Source organism: Dictyostelium discoideum (assembly GCF_000004695.1).
Source record: "Dictyostelium discoideum AX4 chromosome 5 chromosome, whole genome shotgun sequence".
Taxonomy (NCBI): domain Eukaryota; phylum Evosea; class Eumycetozoa; order Dictyosteliales; family Dictyosteliaceae; genus Dictyostelium; species Dictyostelium discoideum.
The window spans coordinates 101-19881 of record NC_007091.3 but is presented as its reverse complement, the minus strand read 5'-3'; the positions used below and the strand labels follow the sequence as shown (position 1 = coordinate 19881).

The window sequence follows — 19781 nt, the reverse complement described above, 5'->3', positions numbered from 1 at the left end:
TCTTTATGTATGGCAAAATAATTCTTACTTTTCAACTAAAAAAAGATGAAAAGATTTATATCAGGAGGTTACATAACCAATGAAGATTTATTTGAAAATAATTTTGATAACAATATTGATATTGATAAATTAAAAAAAGAAAAAGAAGAAGAAGAAGGTTTCAATATTTCAAATTTCTATAAAACTTCAACCTCTTCATTAAATACAAAGTTACCAGAAAGATTATTTAAAAGATTACCAGAAATATCAAAACAACAACCATTATTAATTGATAATAATATTGGTTCTGGTGAAGAATTATCAAGAACTACTGGAAAAATAATAACAACAACAACAACAACAACCAATATAACAAAAGTAAAATCATTTTATTGTGATCAATGTGAAAGTGAAATTTTTAATACAGAGAAAATTGAACATCAATCATCAACAACTCATATTTTATGTGAAAGAACTAAAGAGGGTTTTGTTTCAAAAAGATTTATATCATCTTCATTACCTTTGAATGTTGGTTATAAAATTATTACTAAAAAAATGAATTGGTCCGATGGTGAAGGTTTAGGTAAAGATAATCAAGGTAAAATTAATCCAATAAAAGTTGAAAAAAAGAATAATAAATTAGGTTTAGGTAAAATTAATTATAATAATAATAATAATAGTAAAAATAAGATCCAAATTTTTGGAAAAGAAAAAAATACCAAAAATGGTATTTATGAAAATAAGAAAAATTTAAAAAAATTAAAAGAGATTACTAAAAAAAGAGAAATGTATATTAAAGAGCTATTATAATAATAATAATAATAATAATACCAATAAAAAAAAAAATAATAAAAAATTAAAATAATAAAAAATAATAATAAATTTTAAATAATTTTTTTTTATTATAGTAATTTTTTATTTATTTTTTTATTATAGGAATTTTTTATTTTTTTTATTTTTTTAATTACGAGCACCCAACCAAGAAGATTAATATGAATAATAGTAGTGTCAATAATAATAATAATAATAATAATAATAATAATAATAATAATAATAATAATAATAATAATAATAATAATAATAATAATAATAATAACAAATAATAATAATAATAATAATAATAAATCACAAAAGAAATCCAACTTCATATAAATTAAATATATCCAATATCAATTTACAAGATTTGGATCAAATTAATCAATTATCCCAAGACGACATAAATGTAATTCAACCACAAAAGAATGAATTATTTTTTAGCAAAACTCCTTTAAATTCCACTATTCAACAACATGTAGAAAGAAAAATAAAAAAACAAAAATTGTTTCTAGAATTGTAATTTAAATAAAAAAACAATATATGTACATAAAATCCATCCAATGTTTCTTATTTTTTATAAAAAAAAAAAAATAATATGCGCATATTATATCAATTTAAATCCATTCCATTTCATCTTGTTGGCAAAAAAGTCAACCTTATTCTTTGGACTTTATTTTTGTGTGTGCGAAAAAAAAAAAAAAATCTGGTGATAAATAAAAAATTACCCTCACTAATTTTTATTATGGTTATTTGTATAGAAAATTGAACGTCAATAATCAACAACTCTAATTTTATGTGAAAGAACTAAAGAAGGTTCTGTTTTAAAAAGATTTATATCATCTTGATTACCTTTGAATGTTGATTATAAAATTATTACTAAAAAAATGAATTGGTCCGATGGTGAAGGTTTAGGTAAGGATAATCAAAGTAAAATTAATCCAATAAAAGTTGAAAAAAAGAATAATAAATTAGGTTTAGGTAAAATTAATAAAAACAATAATAGTAAAAATATTATCCAAATTTTTGGAAAAGAAAAAATACCAAAAATGGTATTTATGAAAATAAGAAAAATTTAAAAAATTAAAAGAGATTACTAAAAAAAGAGAAATGTATATTAAAGAGCTATTATAATAATAATAATAATAATAATTAAAAAACTATAGATTAAATAAATTTTTTTATTATAATAGATTTTTTTTTTTTTTTTTTTTTTTTTATTTATATCTTTCTTCTTTTTTAAACAACTGTAATAATTATTTAATATTTTATTTATTTATTTTTTTTATTATCATAAAATTTTTTTTTATTTTATTTTATTTTTTTTTTTTTTTATTTACTTCGTCTTTTTTAAACCCTAAAAATTTATTTATTTTATTTTTTTTATTTTTTTTTATTTTTTTAATATATTCATAACGATTTATATATATATGTATAAAAATAAATTAAAAAAATCAAAAAAAAAAAAAAAAATTAAAATAAAAAAAAAAAAAAAAAAATAATTTGAAAAAAAAAAAATTAATTTTTTTTTTTTTTTTTTCTTATTATTTATCAACCCCACTCTCTCATTTTCATAAAATAACCAACAACAGAAAACAAATAAAACTAAAAACCAACATTATTAAAAAAATATATTTTTTTTTTCATTTTTTATATTTTAAACATTAAATTTAGCAGCAGCAGCAGCAGTAGCAGCAATTAAATTAAATAATAATTTAGAGAGAATTTTTTTCACTATTTCACAATTTATTTTAAACAATAGTTTAATTACATATACTTTGTTATATGTCTACTGGTAATAAAAAGCGTAAAACACCAACTCCCAAATCAAATACAACGGCAACAACCACAATAAATAAGGAAAACGAAATTAATAAAGAGTCAATAATCAATCAACAACCAAAAAAAGGTAGTGGGAACACTACATCAACAACCACTACACCAACCACTACACCAACAACTACTCCAACAACAACTCCAACAACAACTCCAACAACAACTCCAACAACAACTCCAATTTCACCACCAAAAACTCGATCCCAAGCAGCGGCATTACAAAAACAAATAGAAGAAGAACAACAAAAATCATCAAAAAGAACTAAAAAACAAAAGATGTAAGTAAATTATAATAACCTCTCAAATAAAATGATTTATATTTTATTTTTTATAAATATTATTCAAGTAGTAAAAATATATTTTATTTTATTTATTTTTTTTTTTTATTTTATTTTATTAATTTTTTTTTTTTATTTTATTTTATTAATTTTTGTTTTTTTTTGTTTTGTTTTGTTTAATTTTTTTTATTTATTTTTATTTTTATTATTTTTGTTTATTTTTTCTATTCATTTTATTTAAATTTCGCACAATGTAAATCCAAAAAATTAAATATATAACCACATAAACACACCCATATAAAAATAAAATTTTAATTGAATTGGGTTTTGTTCTTTATTATCGTCAACTTTAAAAATTTAAATTAAATTTTTTTTTTTTTTTTTTTAAATTTTTTTTTTTTTTTTTTTTTTTTTTTTTTTTTTTTTTTTTTTTTTACAATTTTTTTTTTTTTATATTAAATTATTTTTTTATTTTTTTATTTTTCTTAATTTTTTGACAAAAAAAAAAAATAAAAAAAATACACACCCCAATTTAATAATACAAAACAATAATAAAATTTTGTATAAAAATTAAACCAATTTTTATTTTTATTTATTTTTTTTTATGTTTACATATTTTTATAAATGCCATATAATTTAATTTCCACATATAATATTATATAAATTTTTTTTTTTTCCCATACTTTTTTTTTTTTTTTTTTTTTAAAAAAAAAAAATAATATAAATTAAATAATTAATAACTAAAAAATAATTTTTTAAAATAATAATAAATAGATCAATTAGCAACAGTACTGAATCAACACCAAATAAACCAATATCTAGTAATAGAAAAAAAATAACAACAAATAGTAGTAATTCAACCACCACAACAACAACAACAACAACAACAACAACAACCAGTCATACACCAGTAGCTTCATCATCATCATCATCATCATCATCATCATCATCATCATCATCATCATCATCATCATCATCATCATCATCATCATCATCATCACCACCACCAACAAGACCAACATCATCAATTATTACAAGAAGAATGTCTAGTCACCAAAAACCATCAGAAGAAATAAATTCTGGACAAACACCACCAACACCATCTACTCCACCAACACCACCACCACCAACAACAACCACATCACCACCACCACCACCAACCACAACAACAGCAACAACAACAAATAATGAAAATACATCAACAACATCACCAAATAATGAAAGTTTTGAAAATACACGTCAATCACTTCAAGGATTAATGAGAAATCTTTCAGGAGCATTATTAGATGAACTTCAATCACCATTAAGAGGTGGTAGTCCAGCAGCAGTAGGATTATTAAATACCTTGATCGAAGGTAGAAATAGAGCAAAATTATTATTACAAGGATTGAAATCTGAGGATGAAACCAAACAAATGGAATCATTATTGGAACTTTGTGACCTCTTATCAATTGCAACCGAGGAAACTATTGCTGGTTTTCCAAGTGATTCTTTTGCACCAGCCCTAGTTAATCTATTAAATATGGATCATAATCCAGATATCATGTTATTGGCAGGTAGAGCACTTTGCAATATGATTGAAGCATTACCATCAAGTGTTGCCTCAGTTATTAATCATGGAGCCGTCACTATTTTATGTTCAAAACTTTTATCCATAGAGTATATTGATCTAGCCGAACAATGCCTTCAAACTTTAGAGAAAATATCACAAGAACAACCAACTGTAGTTTTAAGAGCAGGAGGTTTAATGGCTACACTTTCATATATAGACTTTTTTTCAACAGGTGTTCAAAGAATGGCAATTACAACCGCATCTAATATCTGTAGGCAAGTCCCTCAAGATTGTTTTGAATTAGTTAGGGATTCAATTCCAATTTTAACAAATTTATTACAATATTCCGATCAAAAAGGTAAGTAAAAAATAATAATATTTTTAAAATTTTTATTTTATTTTATTAATCTTTTTTTTTTTTTTTTTTTTTTTTTGAAAAAATTTAGTTGTTGAATTATCATGTTTATGTTTTTCAAGATTAATAGATAGTTTTTATGATTCTCCAAATAAATTAGAGGTAATTACTTCAAAAGGGTTAATGCCTCATTTAGTAAGAATTATATCAGGAATGTATAGTAGTACCACATCATTAAGTCCAAATACATATACTCAAATTATTCGTATAATGGCTGCCGTTTGTCATGGTTGCCCAAATATAACACTCTCTCTTTTAAATGAAGGTATCATTAGTATCATTCAACAAATCATGTATCCTTCAAATGAAGCTAATCCAACTGCTAACCGAAGCAATCAACAATGTTTTGAGGTTCTCTCTCTTATTAATGAAATTTTACCACCATTACCATCCGATTTTTCATTATTATTTCAACAATCAAGAAATTTATTAACATCATTTGGTAGTGGTCGTTCTTCTTCTTCCTCCTCTTCTTCTAGAAGAAGAGAATTGGAAGCAACAATAGCAGCAGGAGCCGGTACAACAACCACCACCACCACAACTACAACCACCACTACATCAGAACCAACAGAAGATCCAAGAATTACAATTTTTAAAGAAGATCCAGAATTATTGAAATCTTTAGGTCAAGGATTATTTACAGTTTTGGTTGAAATGTTTACTTCAAATGTAAATCCAGCTGTTAGATATAAAAGTTTGGGTAGTATCATTAAGATTCTTTATTATTCACCATCAGAAACTGTAAAGGAACTTTTAAGAGAGTTTGCATTTTCTAGTTTTTTAGCAAGTCTTTTAGGTAGTCGTGATATGGCAATTGTTGCAAGTGCTCTTAAAATTGTTGAATTAATGATGGAAAGATTACCAGATATTTTTGATAGATTTTTTAAACGTGAAGGTGTTGTATATGAAGTTGATAGATTATCAAAATTAGAACCACAACCTTTAGAATTAGATAATAATAATATTAATATTAATAACGATAATAATATTAATAATAATAATGATAATAATAATAATAATAATAATAATAATAATAATAATAATAATAATAATAATAATAATATATCATCAATTAATAATACAACAAATTCAACTAATACTTCATCAAATTCAACACCAACTAAATCAACAACTTCAAATCCAATTTCCATTCCAAATTCCACACCAATAAGAAATAGTATACCACCACCTTTAGCAAGTTCACCATTTGGAACTAATGCATCATTTTTTGTTGGATCACCTTTGAATATACCAAACACACCAACCAATAGTAATATACCAACTGGACAATCTCCACCAAACGCAACAACAACAACAACACCATCACCATCAACACCATTCCAAGGTAGTGGTACCATTACAACACCAGCACCTACCTCTTCAACCACACCCTCAACCACTACAAGAACTTCACTTTATCCATCAACACCAGAAGATTTTAAACAATATGTTTGTAAAGAAGCTAAAAAACTTAAAGATAAATATTTCCCAAAACTTACTACAATGGTTGGGGCAACTAATGAAAACTTTGCAACCAAAGAACTCTCAATATTAAAGTCATTGAGTCAAAAGTTAAATAAATGTGAACAAGAGGAAGGTATAGAAATTTTAGAGGAAATTAAGGGTCTATTAGAGGATACTGAGGGTATTTCAGCATTTGAATTCCTTCAAAGTGATTTGGTTGGTAGTATATTTCATTATCTTACAAGGGGTGATATTAAAAAACATGCTGAATGTTTTGCCAAAGTGTTTTTAGTAACCTACCAAAAATCTATTGTTAATTTCAATCCATTAAAGAATTCTTCACCAAATCCATTGTTATTATCGTTATTGATTGAAAAGTTACACGATGCACTCAATAAGGTTGAAAGATTCAATATCAGTATTAGTGATGTATCAGGTACTAGTAGCGGTCTCAAATATTTAACTCAACCATTCAAATTAAAGCTTCAAAAAGAAGGTACCAATGAAAATATTAAAGATTATTCCTCAAATATTGTTTTAATTGAACCATTAGCAAATATAACAGCCATTGAAGAATTTTTAATTTCAAAGGTAATTGTTACACCAAATTTAACATCAACAACTGTTCCGACATCCACTACTTCATTATCATCATCATCATCACCACCGTCATCATCTAAAACTGGTGAAGAAACAAAAGACAAAGAAAAAGAAAAGGAAAAAGAAAAAGATACACCAATGTTAGAGGATGAAGATGAAGATTATCATGATGACTATGATGAAGATGATGAATTATTAAATAATGATGCTAATGAACCTGAAGCTGATACTGTTCATGATGTTAAAATTGATCTTTCAACTTCTGGTCAAATGGATAAATCTTCACCACCACCAAATAATAATAATAATAATAATAATAATAATAATAATAATAATAATAATAATAATAATAATAATAATAATAATAATAATAATAATAATAATAATAATAATAATAATAATAATAATAATTCTATTAATACATCAACCACATTAACCACTTCAACCTCAACTCCAACTCCAACAACAAATTCAACTCCTTCAACTACTACCACCACCACAACTACAAATAACCCACCAATTACTACTCCACCACAAGTACCAACTTCTATTGCTCCAGTTCAACCAAAATTAGGAATTTTTGTAGATGGTCAAAGATTACCAAGCACAATTACAATTTTCCAAGCAGTTCAAAAAATTGCACGTGCTCAACAACAACAACAACAACAACAACAACAACAACAACAACAACAACAACAACAACAACAACAACAACAACAACAACAACAAAATAATAATAATAATAATAATAATACAATAACAGATGAAGGTAGTTTAAATGTACCAACTAATAGATTATGGGATGGTACACATACACTTAAATATAGATATTTAACAGCAGAAGAAATGGAAGCACCAAATGTTCAATCTGGTTCAAATATATACTCTAAACCACCAATCAAAGAATTAGGTACATCAAAATTAATAAACTTTTTGAGAGATGATAATGCATTCACACTCACAACCAATGATACTACCACTTATGAAATCATTGCATTGTTGAGATGTCTCTATATGTTTAGTTTAGATCCACTTCCATCAACTACAACTGGACTCAATCCAAAATCAGTTTTATCATCTTCATCACCTTTCACTAGTGAACGTTCATTGGTTAATCTTGGTGAATTTGTATCACAAAAACTCACTGCCAAAATAATGAGACAACTTCAAGATCCATTGGCCCTATGTGGTGGAGTTTTTCCCGACTGGTGCAAACAATTGTTGGGTAGTTGTTCTTTCCTCTTTCCATTCGATTGTAAACGTCTATTCTTTTATTCTACATCATTTGGAATTGCTCGTGCATTATCTACCCTTCAACAAAGACAAGATCTAATTAGACAAACTACAAGTACCAATGGTAGTGATAGAGGTGGTGATTTCCGTGTTGGTAGAATTCAACGTCAAAAGGTTCGTATCTATAGAAATAAAGTATTGGAATCAGCAATCAAAGTTATGGATCTTTATGGAAAATCAAAATCAATATTAGAGGTGGAATATTTTGGAGAGGCCGGTACAGGTTTAGGTCCAACTTTAGAGTTTTTCACTTTGGTTTCAAAAGAATTACAAAGAAAAGATTTAAATCTTTGGTATACAGATAATAATGATCAAATTCCTGATGAAGATGATGATAAAATGAAAATTGATTCAACTATTTCAACAACTTCAACAATTCCACCAATATCTCCAATAATATCAACAACAACAATATCATCAACAACAACAACAACAACAACAACAACACCACCACCACCAACATCATTATCATCAAATACAACAACAACAATAACAACACCAATAATAGAACAACTAACAATTATTCATCAATATATTTATTCATCAGGTGGTTTATTCCCAAAACCAATTAATCCAAATATTACAATTGAAAAGAAAACTTTAGAATATTTTAAATTTTTAGGAATGTTTATTGCAAAAGCATTTTTTGATCAAAGATTAATTGATTTACCATTGTCTAAACCAATGTATAAATATATGATCGATCAAGAGTTAAACTTTGATGACCTTCGTCAATTGGCACCAACATATGCATCTTCACTCAATCGTTTATACAGTTTAGTTACAAGTATAAAACAAATTCAGGCAAGATCAGATTTGGATGGTGCAGCCAAGAAAGAAGAGGTTGGAAAACTTAGAGTTGATGGTGCAGTCATTGAAGATCTTTGTTTGGATTTCACATTACCAGGTTTTGCCGGATGGGAATTGAAACCAAATGGTGAACAAATCAATGTTACCCTCGATAATATTGAAGAGTATTTGAATTTAATTGTTAAAAACTTTTTGTATGATGGTGTTATTAGACAAATCACATCTTTTAAGGAGGGATTCAATCAAACTTTCCCAATCTCTAGTTTGAAACCATTCACCATTTCAGAGGTTGAATCACTATTGTGTGGTTCTTTAACTGGTTCCGAAAGTGATTGGACTCTTGATTCATTGATGGATAGCACAAAGGCTGATCATGGCTACACTCTTCAAAGTAAATCCGTACAAAATATATTCCAAATCATGTCAGAGTTTACTCCACAAGAGAGAAAACAATTCCTCTTGTTCATTTCAGGTAGTCCACATCTTCCTTTACAAGGTTTCAAAGGTTTAATACCACGTCTTACCATTGTAAAGAAACATCACTCTCCACCACTCACACCAGATGATTACTTATTAAGTGTCATGTCTTGTACAAACTACATCAAATTACCAGATTATTCAACAAGAGAAGTAATGAAAGAGAAATTATTATACGCAATGAATGAAGGTCAATCATCTTTCCATCTTTCTTAAAGAATTAATAAATAAAATATATTTATATTTTTTCAAAAAATATTTTTTAAAAAAAAAAAGTTTTTTTTTTTTTTTTTTTTAATTTAAAAGGTTTATCCTTTCAAATAAAATTATTTTTAGATAACTTTACCACACTTCAATTTTACAAAAAATAAAAAAATAAAAAAAAAAAAAAAACAAAAAAAAAAAAAGGGGTGATATTACAATTTCCAACATCAAACTGGTAAATAATAAAAAATAATTTAATATTTTATTTTTTTTTTTTTTTCAATATTTTTTTTTTTATTTAAAATAATTTTTTTTTTTTTTTTTATATCATTAACCTATTTTTTCTCTTAAATATATTTAATTTTTTTTTTTTTTTTTTAAAAAAGAATGAAATTAATTTTATTATTTGTCCTTTTATTTTCATTATTTGCTTTGTCAAAATGTGAAACTGCTTTTTTTGCATTCACTACAAATCAAGATAAAGAATTCATTATCAAGTTAACAACTGAAGATTCAATTCAAACAGCAAGGGATATTTTATCTGGAAGTAAGTTTTTAAATTTATTATTTATTTTTTTATTTATTAATTTTTTTTATTTATTAATTTTTTTTATTTATTAATTTTTTTTTTTTTTTTTTTTTAATTAACATTTATTAGAGGAAACTGAAAAACTTCACGTATTAGGAAGAATTAAAAAAAATCAAGCATTTTATAACCCAAGTACCTATTTATAAAACTTTTTACAGTATTATTAATTAAAAATAATTATTAATTTTTTTTTCCATTTTTGTTCGTTTTATAAGATTATTCTTTCCATTTAGATGAGAATACCATATCATTTTTTACTATTGCAATTGAAGTTTGTGATGCCTCACTTTCTTATGTTCAAGATCATATTGATGAAGCATGTGGAGGTAAGAAAATTAATATAAATTTAATTTAATTTACTTTTTCTTTTATTAATATAATTTTTTTTTTTTTTTTTTTTTTTTTTTTTTTTTGAAAAAAATCATTTAAGCTTTCCTTCCTGGTTTGTATTAATTAAAATTATTCATCATTTTCTTTTAAATATAAATTAATATTTATTTATTTTTTAAAATATAGGTTGCTTTTATTGCCCATGGTCAAGCAAATTAACAAGAGAAGTTACACCATCAGAACTTTAATGTTTTTTCAAATAATTTTTTGTTTGTTTATTCATTTAAAAGTTGTTTTTATATCTTTTTTTCATTTGAACAAGAACAAACAAAAAACCAAGATTTTTTATTAAAAAAAAAAAAAAAATAAAATAAAAAAAAAAATATATATTAATTTATAACTATATATATAAATGTATTATTTTTATTAATATTTATTTATTTATTTATTTTTATTTATTTTTATTTATTTTTTATTTATTTATTTTATTTTTTTTTTCTTTATTTGTCTGTTTATTTATTTATTTTAATGTTTAATTCTAAAAATTGATTTAAAATAACTTTTTTCTTTTCTTATTGAACTTAAATCTTGTAATAGTTGGACATAAGAGTTTATGAAATGATGAATTGATAAAAAACCAGATCCAAATTGAATCATTTCTGGATATAAATTGTGAAAAATTTTCTCTTTTAGATAATAAACTCTAATTGATTGATATGCATCATTAATTTTTGTTTGAAATGATTGGAGTGATAATGAAGATTGTAAAAAAAAGTCAGCATTACATTGTTTACTATCATCACTGTTAATTTTTAATTGATTAAATTCAGATTTTGATTTATTCAATTGCTGAAAGAATTGATTTAATGGCGCTGAAACTTTAAAAAGTGTAGATAATATAATGATATCACAAAAAATTGGATCGAATGAATTTTCTAATACAACTAACTTTGTAAGACAATCATTCAACTTTTCAAATACTGAAGAGTATTTATTTACTTTTAATGGTGAAACAAATACCATTTCAGATTTGATATCATATAATGAGGATTTTATTTGACCAATATCAATTCTAATTGATCTTATAGATTCAATAATTTCTTTCTTTTTTAATTCTCTATTTTTAGCTAAAAGTTTTTCATCATTATCTATTATTTTAATTAAATCATTTGGTAAACCAAAACCTTTACCACTTAAAATTAAATCAATTATTTCCTTTTTTTCATTATTATAATTTAAATAATTATTATTATTATTATTATTATTATTATTATTATTATTATTATTATTATTATTATTATTATTATTATTATTATTATTATTATTATTGTTATTATTATTATTATTATTATTATTTAAATTTAAATTTAAATTTAAATTATTAATTTCAATTAATTCATTCATTCTTAAACCTTTTTCTATAATATTTATTGATGTATCAGTTATTGAATTTGTAATATTAAAAATTTTAATTCTTGTAGATTTGTATGTAAAATAAGGAAATATAAATAAACCAATGATAATAACCCAAATTATACCTAATGTAATATGAAAGGCTCTTAAAACGGGATACATATAATCAAAAGAATTTGATTTATGTTGACCAAGAACAATAATTAAAAATGTTAGACTAGAAACTGCACCTGCGTAAGAATATCTCTGATCTTGTTGAATAAAAGACATCATATAAACGAATATGAAAATAAATAATAGAATTATAATCTCTTTACCAGGTGTTGGTATTATACTACAAAGAAGTGATATAAGAAATCCAAGAAAAGCACCTACAATTGTTGCACCAAATCTAAGAAATCCTCTATAAATTGTCGCACCACATGATGGTACCATTACTAAAACAACGGTTGCACATGCCCAAACACCATAAAGTTCTAATTCTTTATATTGTTGGCCTTGGAAATAATGAAATGGAATTGTCACTGTTATTGACGCAATTGATACTTGCAATGGATATCTCCATTTATTATTATTTTTAAAGAAATAAATAATTATAGAATTAAAAAAAAAATTTATTTTTGATTGTTGTTGTCTTTGTTCTTCTTCTTTTTGTGGTTCTGATGATGGTTCATTTGTATTCTTTCTTGAATTTAAAATCATATTTTTAAATGATTTATATTTATTAATTAAATTTAAAGGAATACCAATTAAAATAAAAAGTAAACCATTCTTAAATAATTCATATCTACAAGATGATTTAAATTGTGTTATTTGTTGTCTTTTTATGGTTATTAATAAATCACCAAATTGACGTTGTTGAAGTACAAATGATAAGACACCATGTATAAAGTAACAAACTTTTGAAACCTCAATTCCACTTAATGTTTCATTATTAGATTTTTCATATTGATTAACAGATTCTCTAAATTCTAATTTAACTCTATCAACTAAATCTTTAGTTTCATCAAATGATTGATATAATATTGAACTAACTATGTCTATATTATCATTTTTAACAATAAATTCACTACCACCACCATTATTATTATTATTATTATTATTATTATTAACAGTTGTATCTGATTTTATAAAATCAGGTACCTTTGATTCCAAAATATCAATCATTAAACCCATTTGTAAATAAACTTCTTCAACCAAACATTCAATATATGGAATTAATGGACTGATTAATTCTTGACTTGCTAAAGGAGTAAAACCACTTTTTATTGCTTCTTTTATTGAAACTAATTGTTTAAATGATAATTCAAATATAGTTAACACTTTATTATAATTGGAATTTAAATCATTATTCCAAATCTCTGATTTAGATTCATTAAAGATAGTTATCATTCTATTAATTTCATTTGTAAATTTAATTTCAATTTTTTGAATTTCTTTTTCACTGGTTTGTAAATAAATTTCTTCATTTATTTTAATTTTTTTTTCATTTTTAAATAAATTTTTTAAATTATAATTATTATTATTATTATTATAATTATTATTATTATTATTATTATTATTATTATTATTATTATTATTATTATTATTATTATTATTATTATTATTATTATTATTATTATTATTATTATTTTCATTTAAATTAATATTTGTTTGATCAAAGTCTATAATTGTTGAAGATTCACCATCAATAATCATACTTGATGATATATCATTACTTGTTGGTGAAATAATCTGTGTTTGTTTTATTTTCAATTGTTGTTGTTGTTGTTGTTGAGAATATTCCAATGAAGTAGATCTTGCTAATGGTAATTTTAATTTATTATTCTCTGTTTCACTATTATTCGATATTCTTAAAATATTATTATTTTGTTGATTTTGTTGATTTTGTTGATTTTGTTGATTTTGTTGATTATTTGTAAATAAATCTAATTTTTCATTTAATTGATGACCAATTATACGAAAATAAAGTCTAGTTGAATGAAAAGTTTTTAAAGTTTTAAAAAAGAATAAACGAGATGCTAAAGTTGGAGATATGAAATGACCAATTATCATCGATGAAAATATAAAACCACTGCCAACTAAATTTTGCCAATTATTTGAATGAATGTTTTCTTTACCACCAGGTGCAAAATATAGTACTATGATTATATCTAATAACATTTTTTTAAAGAATAAGCCACCCATCCATTTTCTACCTGCTGTTACGTGAATGGTTGCCATTATATAGGAGAAGAGGAATGTTGTTATAAAAGTTATCCAAATGATATCTCTAGTTATTAATACAATTAAATAACAATACAAACTAGCTACACATGTTCCATAGAATATGGTTGCTCCAATCGTTAAACTTGTATATGATGAGGTATAACATGATGCTAAAATAACATAAACTGGTATCAATACTAATACACTAAAATTAAATTCAAATCCATATGGTATCAATGAAAATATACATGATATCATCGTTGTAAATGCTTCAATAAATGCAATTCTACATTTTTTACCTTTAAAAAATCGATTTTTTATATTATTTATAAAAATCATTTTTTTGTTCTTTAAAAAAAACTTTGTTAATAACAATCAATGATAACATATAAAATTATTTCTAGAATCATATTTACATTTTAGAATTATTTTTAAATTGTTTTAATAAGAACATGTTTCTTTTTATTAATTTTTTTTTTTATTTTATTATTTTTATTATTTTTTTTTTTTTTTAAAACATTATTTGAGAAATCAGAATGTTTTTCAGTCTGAAATTAAAAAAAAAAAAAAAAAAATTTAGAGCAAAAAAAAAAAAAAATTAGAAATAATTTTAACGGCTCTGATTATGTGATATTATGAAAGTATGTTTGGAATGTATAAGAATAAAAAAAAAAAAAAAAAAAAAAAAAAAAAAAAATTCCCCCTTTAAAAAATTATTTTTTTTTTTTTTTTTTTTTAACAGGGTTAAAAAAAAATTTTTTTTTTTATATGAAAAAAAAAAAAAAAAAAAAAAAAAAAAAAAAAAAACATTGCTTTAATGAAAGAGATAGAGAAATTAGAATTTAAATAATTCGTGTTAATTAAAAAAGAGGAATTTTTTTAAAGGTTGATTGATTTTTTTTTTTTTTTTTTTTTTTGTTTGATTTTCAAATTTTTTTTTAAAGTGATTCTAAAAAAATAAACGAAAAATGAATTAAAATAAGATTCAATGAATAAAAAAAAAGGAAATTGATAAAATCTGACCTTTAATTTTTTAAAAAAAAAAAATAATAAACCTAAACAAATAAAATAAAATCATTTAAATAAGTTAAAAGAAAATTAATTTTGAGTACTTGTTATCATAATTAATTATTAGAAAAATAAAAAAAATTAAATAATTAAAATCAGAAAAAAAAAAAAATTTGGTAACACACAAACGAAAGATATTTTCTTTTTTTTTTCTGGTTTTCATTTTTTGTTTTTGTTGGTTTAGACAACAAATTATGATGTTTTTTAATTTTTTTTAAAAAAAAGTTCAAAAAAAAAAAAAATATCTTCCAAAAAAAAAAAAAAAAAATCTTTCGTTTGAAAAAAAAAAAAAAATAAAAAAAAAAATAAAACAGAACTAATATTATCATCATTTAAAACAAAAAAAAAAAAAAAAAAAAAAAAGAAATAAATGAAAGATACCCAAATTTTTCCAATTACTGACGAAGATAAAGTAAAAATATTTTATGCAACACATGAATGTCAATGTGGTGAACTTTATAGATTTTTAGGAGTTAAAAAAGAAGATACTATTGATAAAATTGCTCATTCGTATGAACAAGTTAGGAGTAATTTCGAAAATGATAAAAAAATAGCAGAGAGTTTAGATGCAGCATATTCAGTAATTTCAGATAAAAGATTAAGGGATTATTATGATAGGGAAATACATGATGAGATGGTCACCTTAGAACTTGAATACTTTAAATCATTAAATCAAAAAAATCATACCCTACTCTCAATTATGGGAACTTTAGCAGCACCATTTGAAATAGCCTCACTTGTTATAAATTCAACACCAAGTCATTCTAATTCACTAGGAGTTCTTCAATCATTCATTAGAAATAATAATGCATTTTCATTAGGTAAAATCATTTTAGCACAAGCTATTGTTCCTTCAACTATTGCAGTATCACTACAACCACTTTTTATATTGAAGGATAAATTCGCCTATCCATTCTCAACAATGGGTAAATTAACAGATGAAATTTTATGGTGTTTTTCATCATTTGTTGTTGTGTTCCCACTTGATTGTTATATACAATCTGCCAACAAATTATCATTTTTGGAAGTAATTAAAAAAATTGTACTTTGCCAAGATGGGGTAACTGGAAAATTCAATTTCAAAAATGTAGCCTACACTTTTATTTCATCAGTTGGATTGTATGCTACAAGTAGACTTTTAAAGGGTACCATAAATAAATTAATTGAATATGTCGAGTCGAAATCATTAGAGAATCCAAAATCAACATTTTGGAGAAATTCAACACTCATAATTAAATCAATATACGCTAAAACCTTTTTATTAACATTGGCTCTCCTCCCATGTGAAACAGTTCGTTCTCAATTCTCTTATTTTTTCGCTCAACGTTATCTTGGTAATTCTGTTAATTTATTATTAACTAATCCAATCTCAATAGCAGTAGATTTAGTAAAAACTCAAGGATATAGAAAATTATATAAAAGCTTTCCTTTTTCCTATGTAACATTTTTATTAAATGAATTTCTAGCTTCTACAGTGAAATAGGCATAAAATAAATAATGATATAATAAAGAGAAATTAATTTTAACCAAATAACCATATTGATAATTTTTATATATATATATATTTTTTTTTTAATGTACAAACATTAAAGAAAAAGTTTCAATAAAACAAAAAGAAAATGATAAAGATTTATATTGTAATGAAAATAAAAGTAAAGAGAAAATAAATTTGGGTGAACCTAGAAAATGTGATTTTAGTTAGATTCAAAAGGAAATAGGGGGAGACATAAAATCTTTTAAGGAGATCTCGAGGTATTACAGCTGTGGATATCAAAGTTCAAGGTAATCCAACCCTATTGTATTTAATAGAGCTCGTAGAAAAAAAAAATTATGATCTTCATTTAATTTAAGAGTGAGAAGTAGAGTTGACTAATAATTATCATTAAACAGTTGATAAGAATGCTTTTTTTTAAAACCTTTTTTTTTTTTTATATTGGACCTATCAGTGAATAATTGAATTACACAGCGAAGAAAAATGCACCTTTAAAGCCAATTTAAATCAAATTCAATTTAAATTTGCTTTAAATTGGCTTTAATGGCGCTTTTTAAAAAGGTAATTTTATAGATATTTTTAAGGTCATTTAAAATTATATTAAAAATGACCTTTTAAATTTATTATAAAGCGGTTTTTAACTACTGTTTTAATCACTTTATAATAAATTTAAAAAAGTTATTTTTAATGTAATTTAAAATTACTTATTAATCCTTTTTTAAGCTTTTATTAATTACATTTTTTAAAATGCATTTTAAATGCATTTCAAATCAATTATTACACTATTTATTTCAAATTTATTTAAAAAAAAAAAAAAAAATTAAGAAAATTTAAAAAAAAAAAAAACTAAAAAGATAACCAAATTAATTTTAATTCTTTATTTATTTGTTTCAGTGGCAATTGAATTCTAATATTATTATTTTTAGTAATTAATAATAAATAAGTATTTCAGTTGCCTTGGGTTTTATATTATGTTATTTTAAATTTTACCTCTCATTTCAAAAAGCGAAAAATATCAAAAAAAAAAAAAAAAAATTTAATTATTTGTTTTGCATATTTATATTATAAGTATAAACATATACATATAAAAAAAGATTTTTTATTTTTTATTTTTTATAATTAATAAACAATTAACGAGTGCAAGTATATTATTGCATTAGTGTAGTTTTACAATAAATCGGGGCAAATTTTATAGTTTTTTTTTTTAATATTTTAAAAAGAAAAAGGTATAGACAGGGTCATAGGTTCCCCGTCATTTTTTGAAAATGGGGTATATCCCTCTAAATAAATAAATCTAAAGCTAAATCCTATATTGACTTCCTATATTGCTAAAATTTTAATAAAATGAAAAAAAAAAAAAAAAATCGTAAAAACTCGAATTAAAAAAAAAAAAATGTTATTTTTAATTTCCACCCAACAAACAAAATGAATTTAAATAACATATCATGCATTAATTGCAGAGAAAAATTAAAGAATTTTAAAAATATTATTATTCATTATATTATGCATAAAAATATATGTCCATTTTGTCTTGCATATTACCGTTCTTATAAACAATTTTATGATGTAAATGGACATTTCAACACCAAAAAATGTAAAAATGAACAAAATAAAATTATTACAAATAATCAAAAAAGAGATATCTTTTATAAAAAATTAATGGATATTACTGGTGAAAAAATAAAATATCCAACAAATGATCCAGATGACCCATGTAAACATTTATGTAACCAAAACCAAGATGAAATTTTTTATCAAGAAAATAATGAAAATAATGAAAATAATCAAACAATTGATAATGAAGAAAATCATGATATAATTGGGTTGGTACATAGTGAAGATGAAAACAATGAAATTAGAATAGATGAAAATGAAGCAAACATTAATAATGAAAATAATGAAAATAATGAAAATGAAAATGCTCAAAACGAACCAATAAATAATAATCTAAATAATAATTTAGATAATGAAAAATCAAAAAAAAAATTAAATGAGACTGAAATTGAATTTTTAATGTTGGGAATTGAAAACTCAATAAGTTTAAAGCTACTTGAAAAATTTAAAAGTTTTATTGACAAAAATAAAACCAATTTAAATCAAATAAGATACACACCTCAATATATGGATAAATTATTTATGGAAGATTTTCAAATAAAAGGAGAAACATTTATAAATAAAAATTATGATCACTCAATTTTTTATTTTGAAATTAAAAAAGTATTAGAAACTTTATTAAATAAAAAGCAATTTTTTGAAAGAATAGATTTTGATACAGATTTTGAAACTGGAATTTATACAAATTATAAAAGTGGTCAACAATTTAAAGATTTAAAAAATAAAAATAAAAATAAAATTGTTTTACTTAGAATATTCACTGATAGTATGCAGTGTCAAAACAAGAAAGATTATACTATAATGCTGGATATAGAAAATTATATTGGAAATGAATTTAAAAATAATAAATTATTATTATTTGTAGTACCAAATGATTGGTTACTTAATTTTCATCAAACAATTAGGGCATTGTTTTCATCTTTTATTGGTAATGGCTTTAATTTAATTATTGAAAATGAACAAATAGATGTTATACCGTTTGGACTGACAATGGATATTCCAGAATTTAGAGCATCGTGTAAACTTAATGGACATAATTCAAATGAATATGCATGTCACACATGTGACAAACCAAGAGATGGTTTATTTATTTGCCATTCAGGTACATTAACAAAACAAGAAGATATTACAAATTTTCACTCCACCAAACCAAATTATGCTGAATTAAATGCTGATATAGAATTAAAAAAAATATGGGAAAAAAAAGCAAAAGATATTGGTATCAAAGGTGTGGGCAGAGGGTGGGTCGAACCTTTGTCCATTAATTATTTAAAAACACAACCAGACATATTACATAATATTTTATTAGGTGTCGCACAAAGATGTTTATATTACATTTTTGATAA

The 19781-nt window shown here is 23.0% G+C and overlaps 8 protein-coding genes across 8 annotated transcripts; 7 read left to right on the top strand and 1 right to left on the bottom strand.

Annotated features, from left to right (window-relative positions):
• Positions 1-45: 45 nt before the first annotated feature.
• Positions 46-789, top strand: DDB_G0287251 (hypothetical protein; the record flags this gene model as incomplete). Its single annotated transcript, XM_632226.1, has 1 exon — positions 46-789. One exon carries the CDS (start codon positions 46-48, stop codon positions 787-789), a length of 744 nt encoding a protein of 247 aa, XP_637318.1.
• An 890-nt stretch (positions 790-1679) lies between these two features.
• DDB_G0287223 (hypothetical protein) lies at positions 1680-1871 on the top strand (the record flags this gene model as incomplete). The annotated part of the gene is made up of 1 exon (XM_632225.1): positions 1680-1871. The coding sequence occupies one exon, from the start codon at positions 1680-1682 to the stop codon at positions 1869-1871; it is 192 nt and encodes a 63-aa protein (XP_637317.1).
• Positions 1872-2577: 706 nt separating this feature from the next.
• On the top strand, positions 2578-2910 carry DDB_G0287245 (hypothetical protein; the record flags this gene model as incomplete). The annotated part of the gene is made up of 1 exon (XM_632224.1): positions 2578-2910. The coding sequence occupies one exon, from the start codon at positions 2578-2580 to the stop codon at positions 2908-2910; it is 333 nt and encodes a 110-aa protein (XP_637316.1).
• Positions 2911-3948: 1038 nt separating this feature from the next.
• DDB_G0287221 (ubiquitin-protein ligase domain-containing protein) lies at positions 3949-9733 on the top strand (the record flags this gene model as incomplete). Its single annotated transcript, XM_632223.1, has 2 exons — positions 3949-4816; positions 4905-9733. 2 exons carry the CDS (start codon positions 3949-3951, stop codon positions 9731-9733), a joined length of 5697 nt encoding a protein of 1898 aa, XP_637315.1.
• Positions 9734-10108: 375 nt separating this feature from the next.
• Positions 10109-10888, top strand: DDB_G0287219 (hypothetical protein; the record flags this gene model as incomplete). Its single annotated transcript, XM_632222.2, has 5 exons — positions 10109-10268; positions 10380-10442; positions 10526-10636; positions 10741-10752; positions 10827-10888. The coding sequence occupies 5 exons, from the start codon at positions 10109-10111 to the stop codon at positions 10886-10888; spliced, it is 408 nt and encodes a 135-aa protein (XP_637314.2).
• Positions 10889-11165: 277 nt separating this feature from the next.
• Positions 11166-14600, bottom strand: DDB_G0287217 (hypothetical protein; the record flags this gene model as incomplete). Its single annotated transcript, XM_632221.1, has 1 exon — positions 11166-14600. The coding sequence occupies one exon, from the start codon at positions 14598-14600 to the stop codon at positions 11166-11168; it is 3435 nt and encodes a 1144-aa protein (XP_637313.1).
• Positions 14601-15699: 1099 nt separating this feature from the next.
• Positions 15700-16812, top strand: DDB_G0287215 (hypothetical protein; the record flags this gene model as incomplete). Its single annotated transcript, XM_632220.1, has 1 exon — positions 15700-16812. One exon carries the CDS (start codon positions 15700-15702, stop codon positions 16810-16812), a length of 1113 nt encoding a protein of 370 aa, XP_637312.1.
• A 1434-nt stretch (positions 16813-18246) lies between these two features.
• DDB_G0287249 (hypothetical protein) lies at positions 18247-19781 on the top strand (the record flags this gene model as incomplete). Its single annotated transcript, XM_632219.1, has 1 exon — positions 18247-19781. A coding segment is annotated over one exon (1535 nt), but the record flags the coding sequence as incomplete, so codon positions are not given.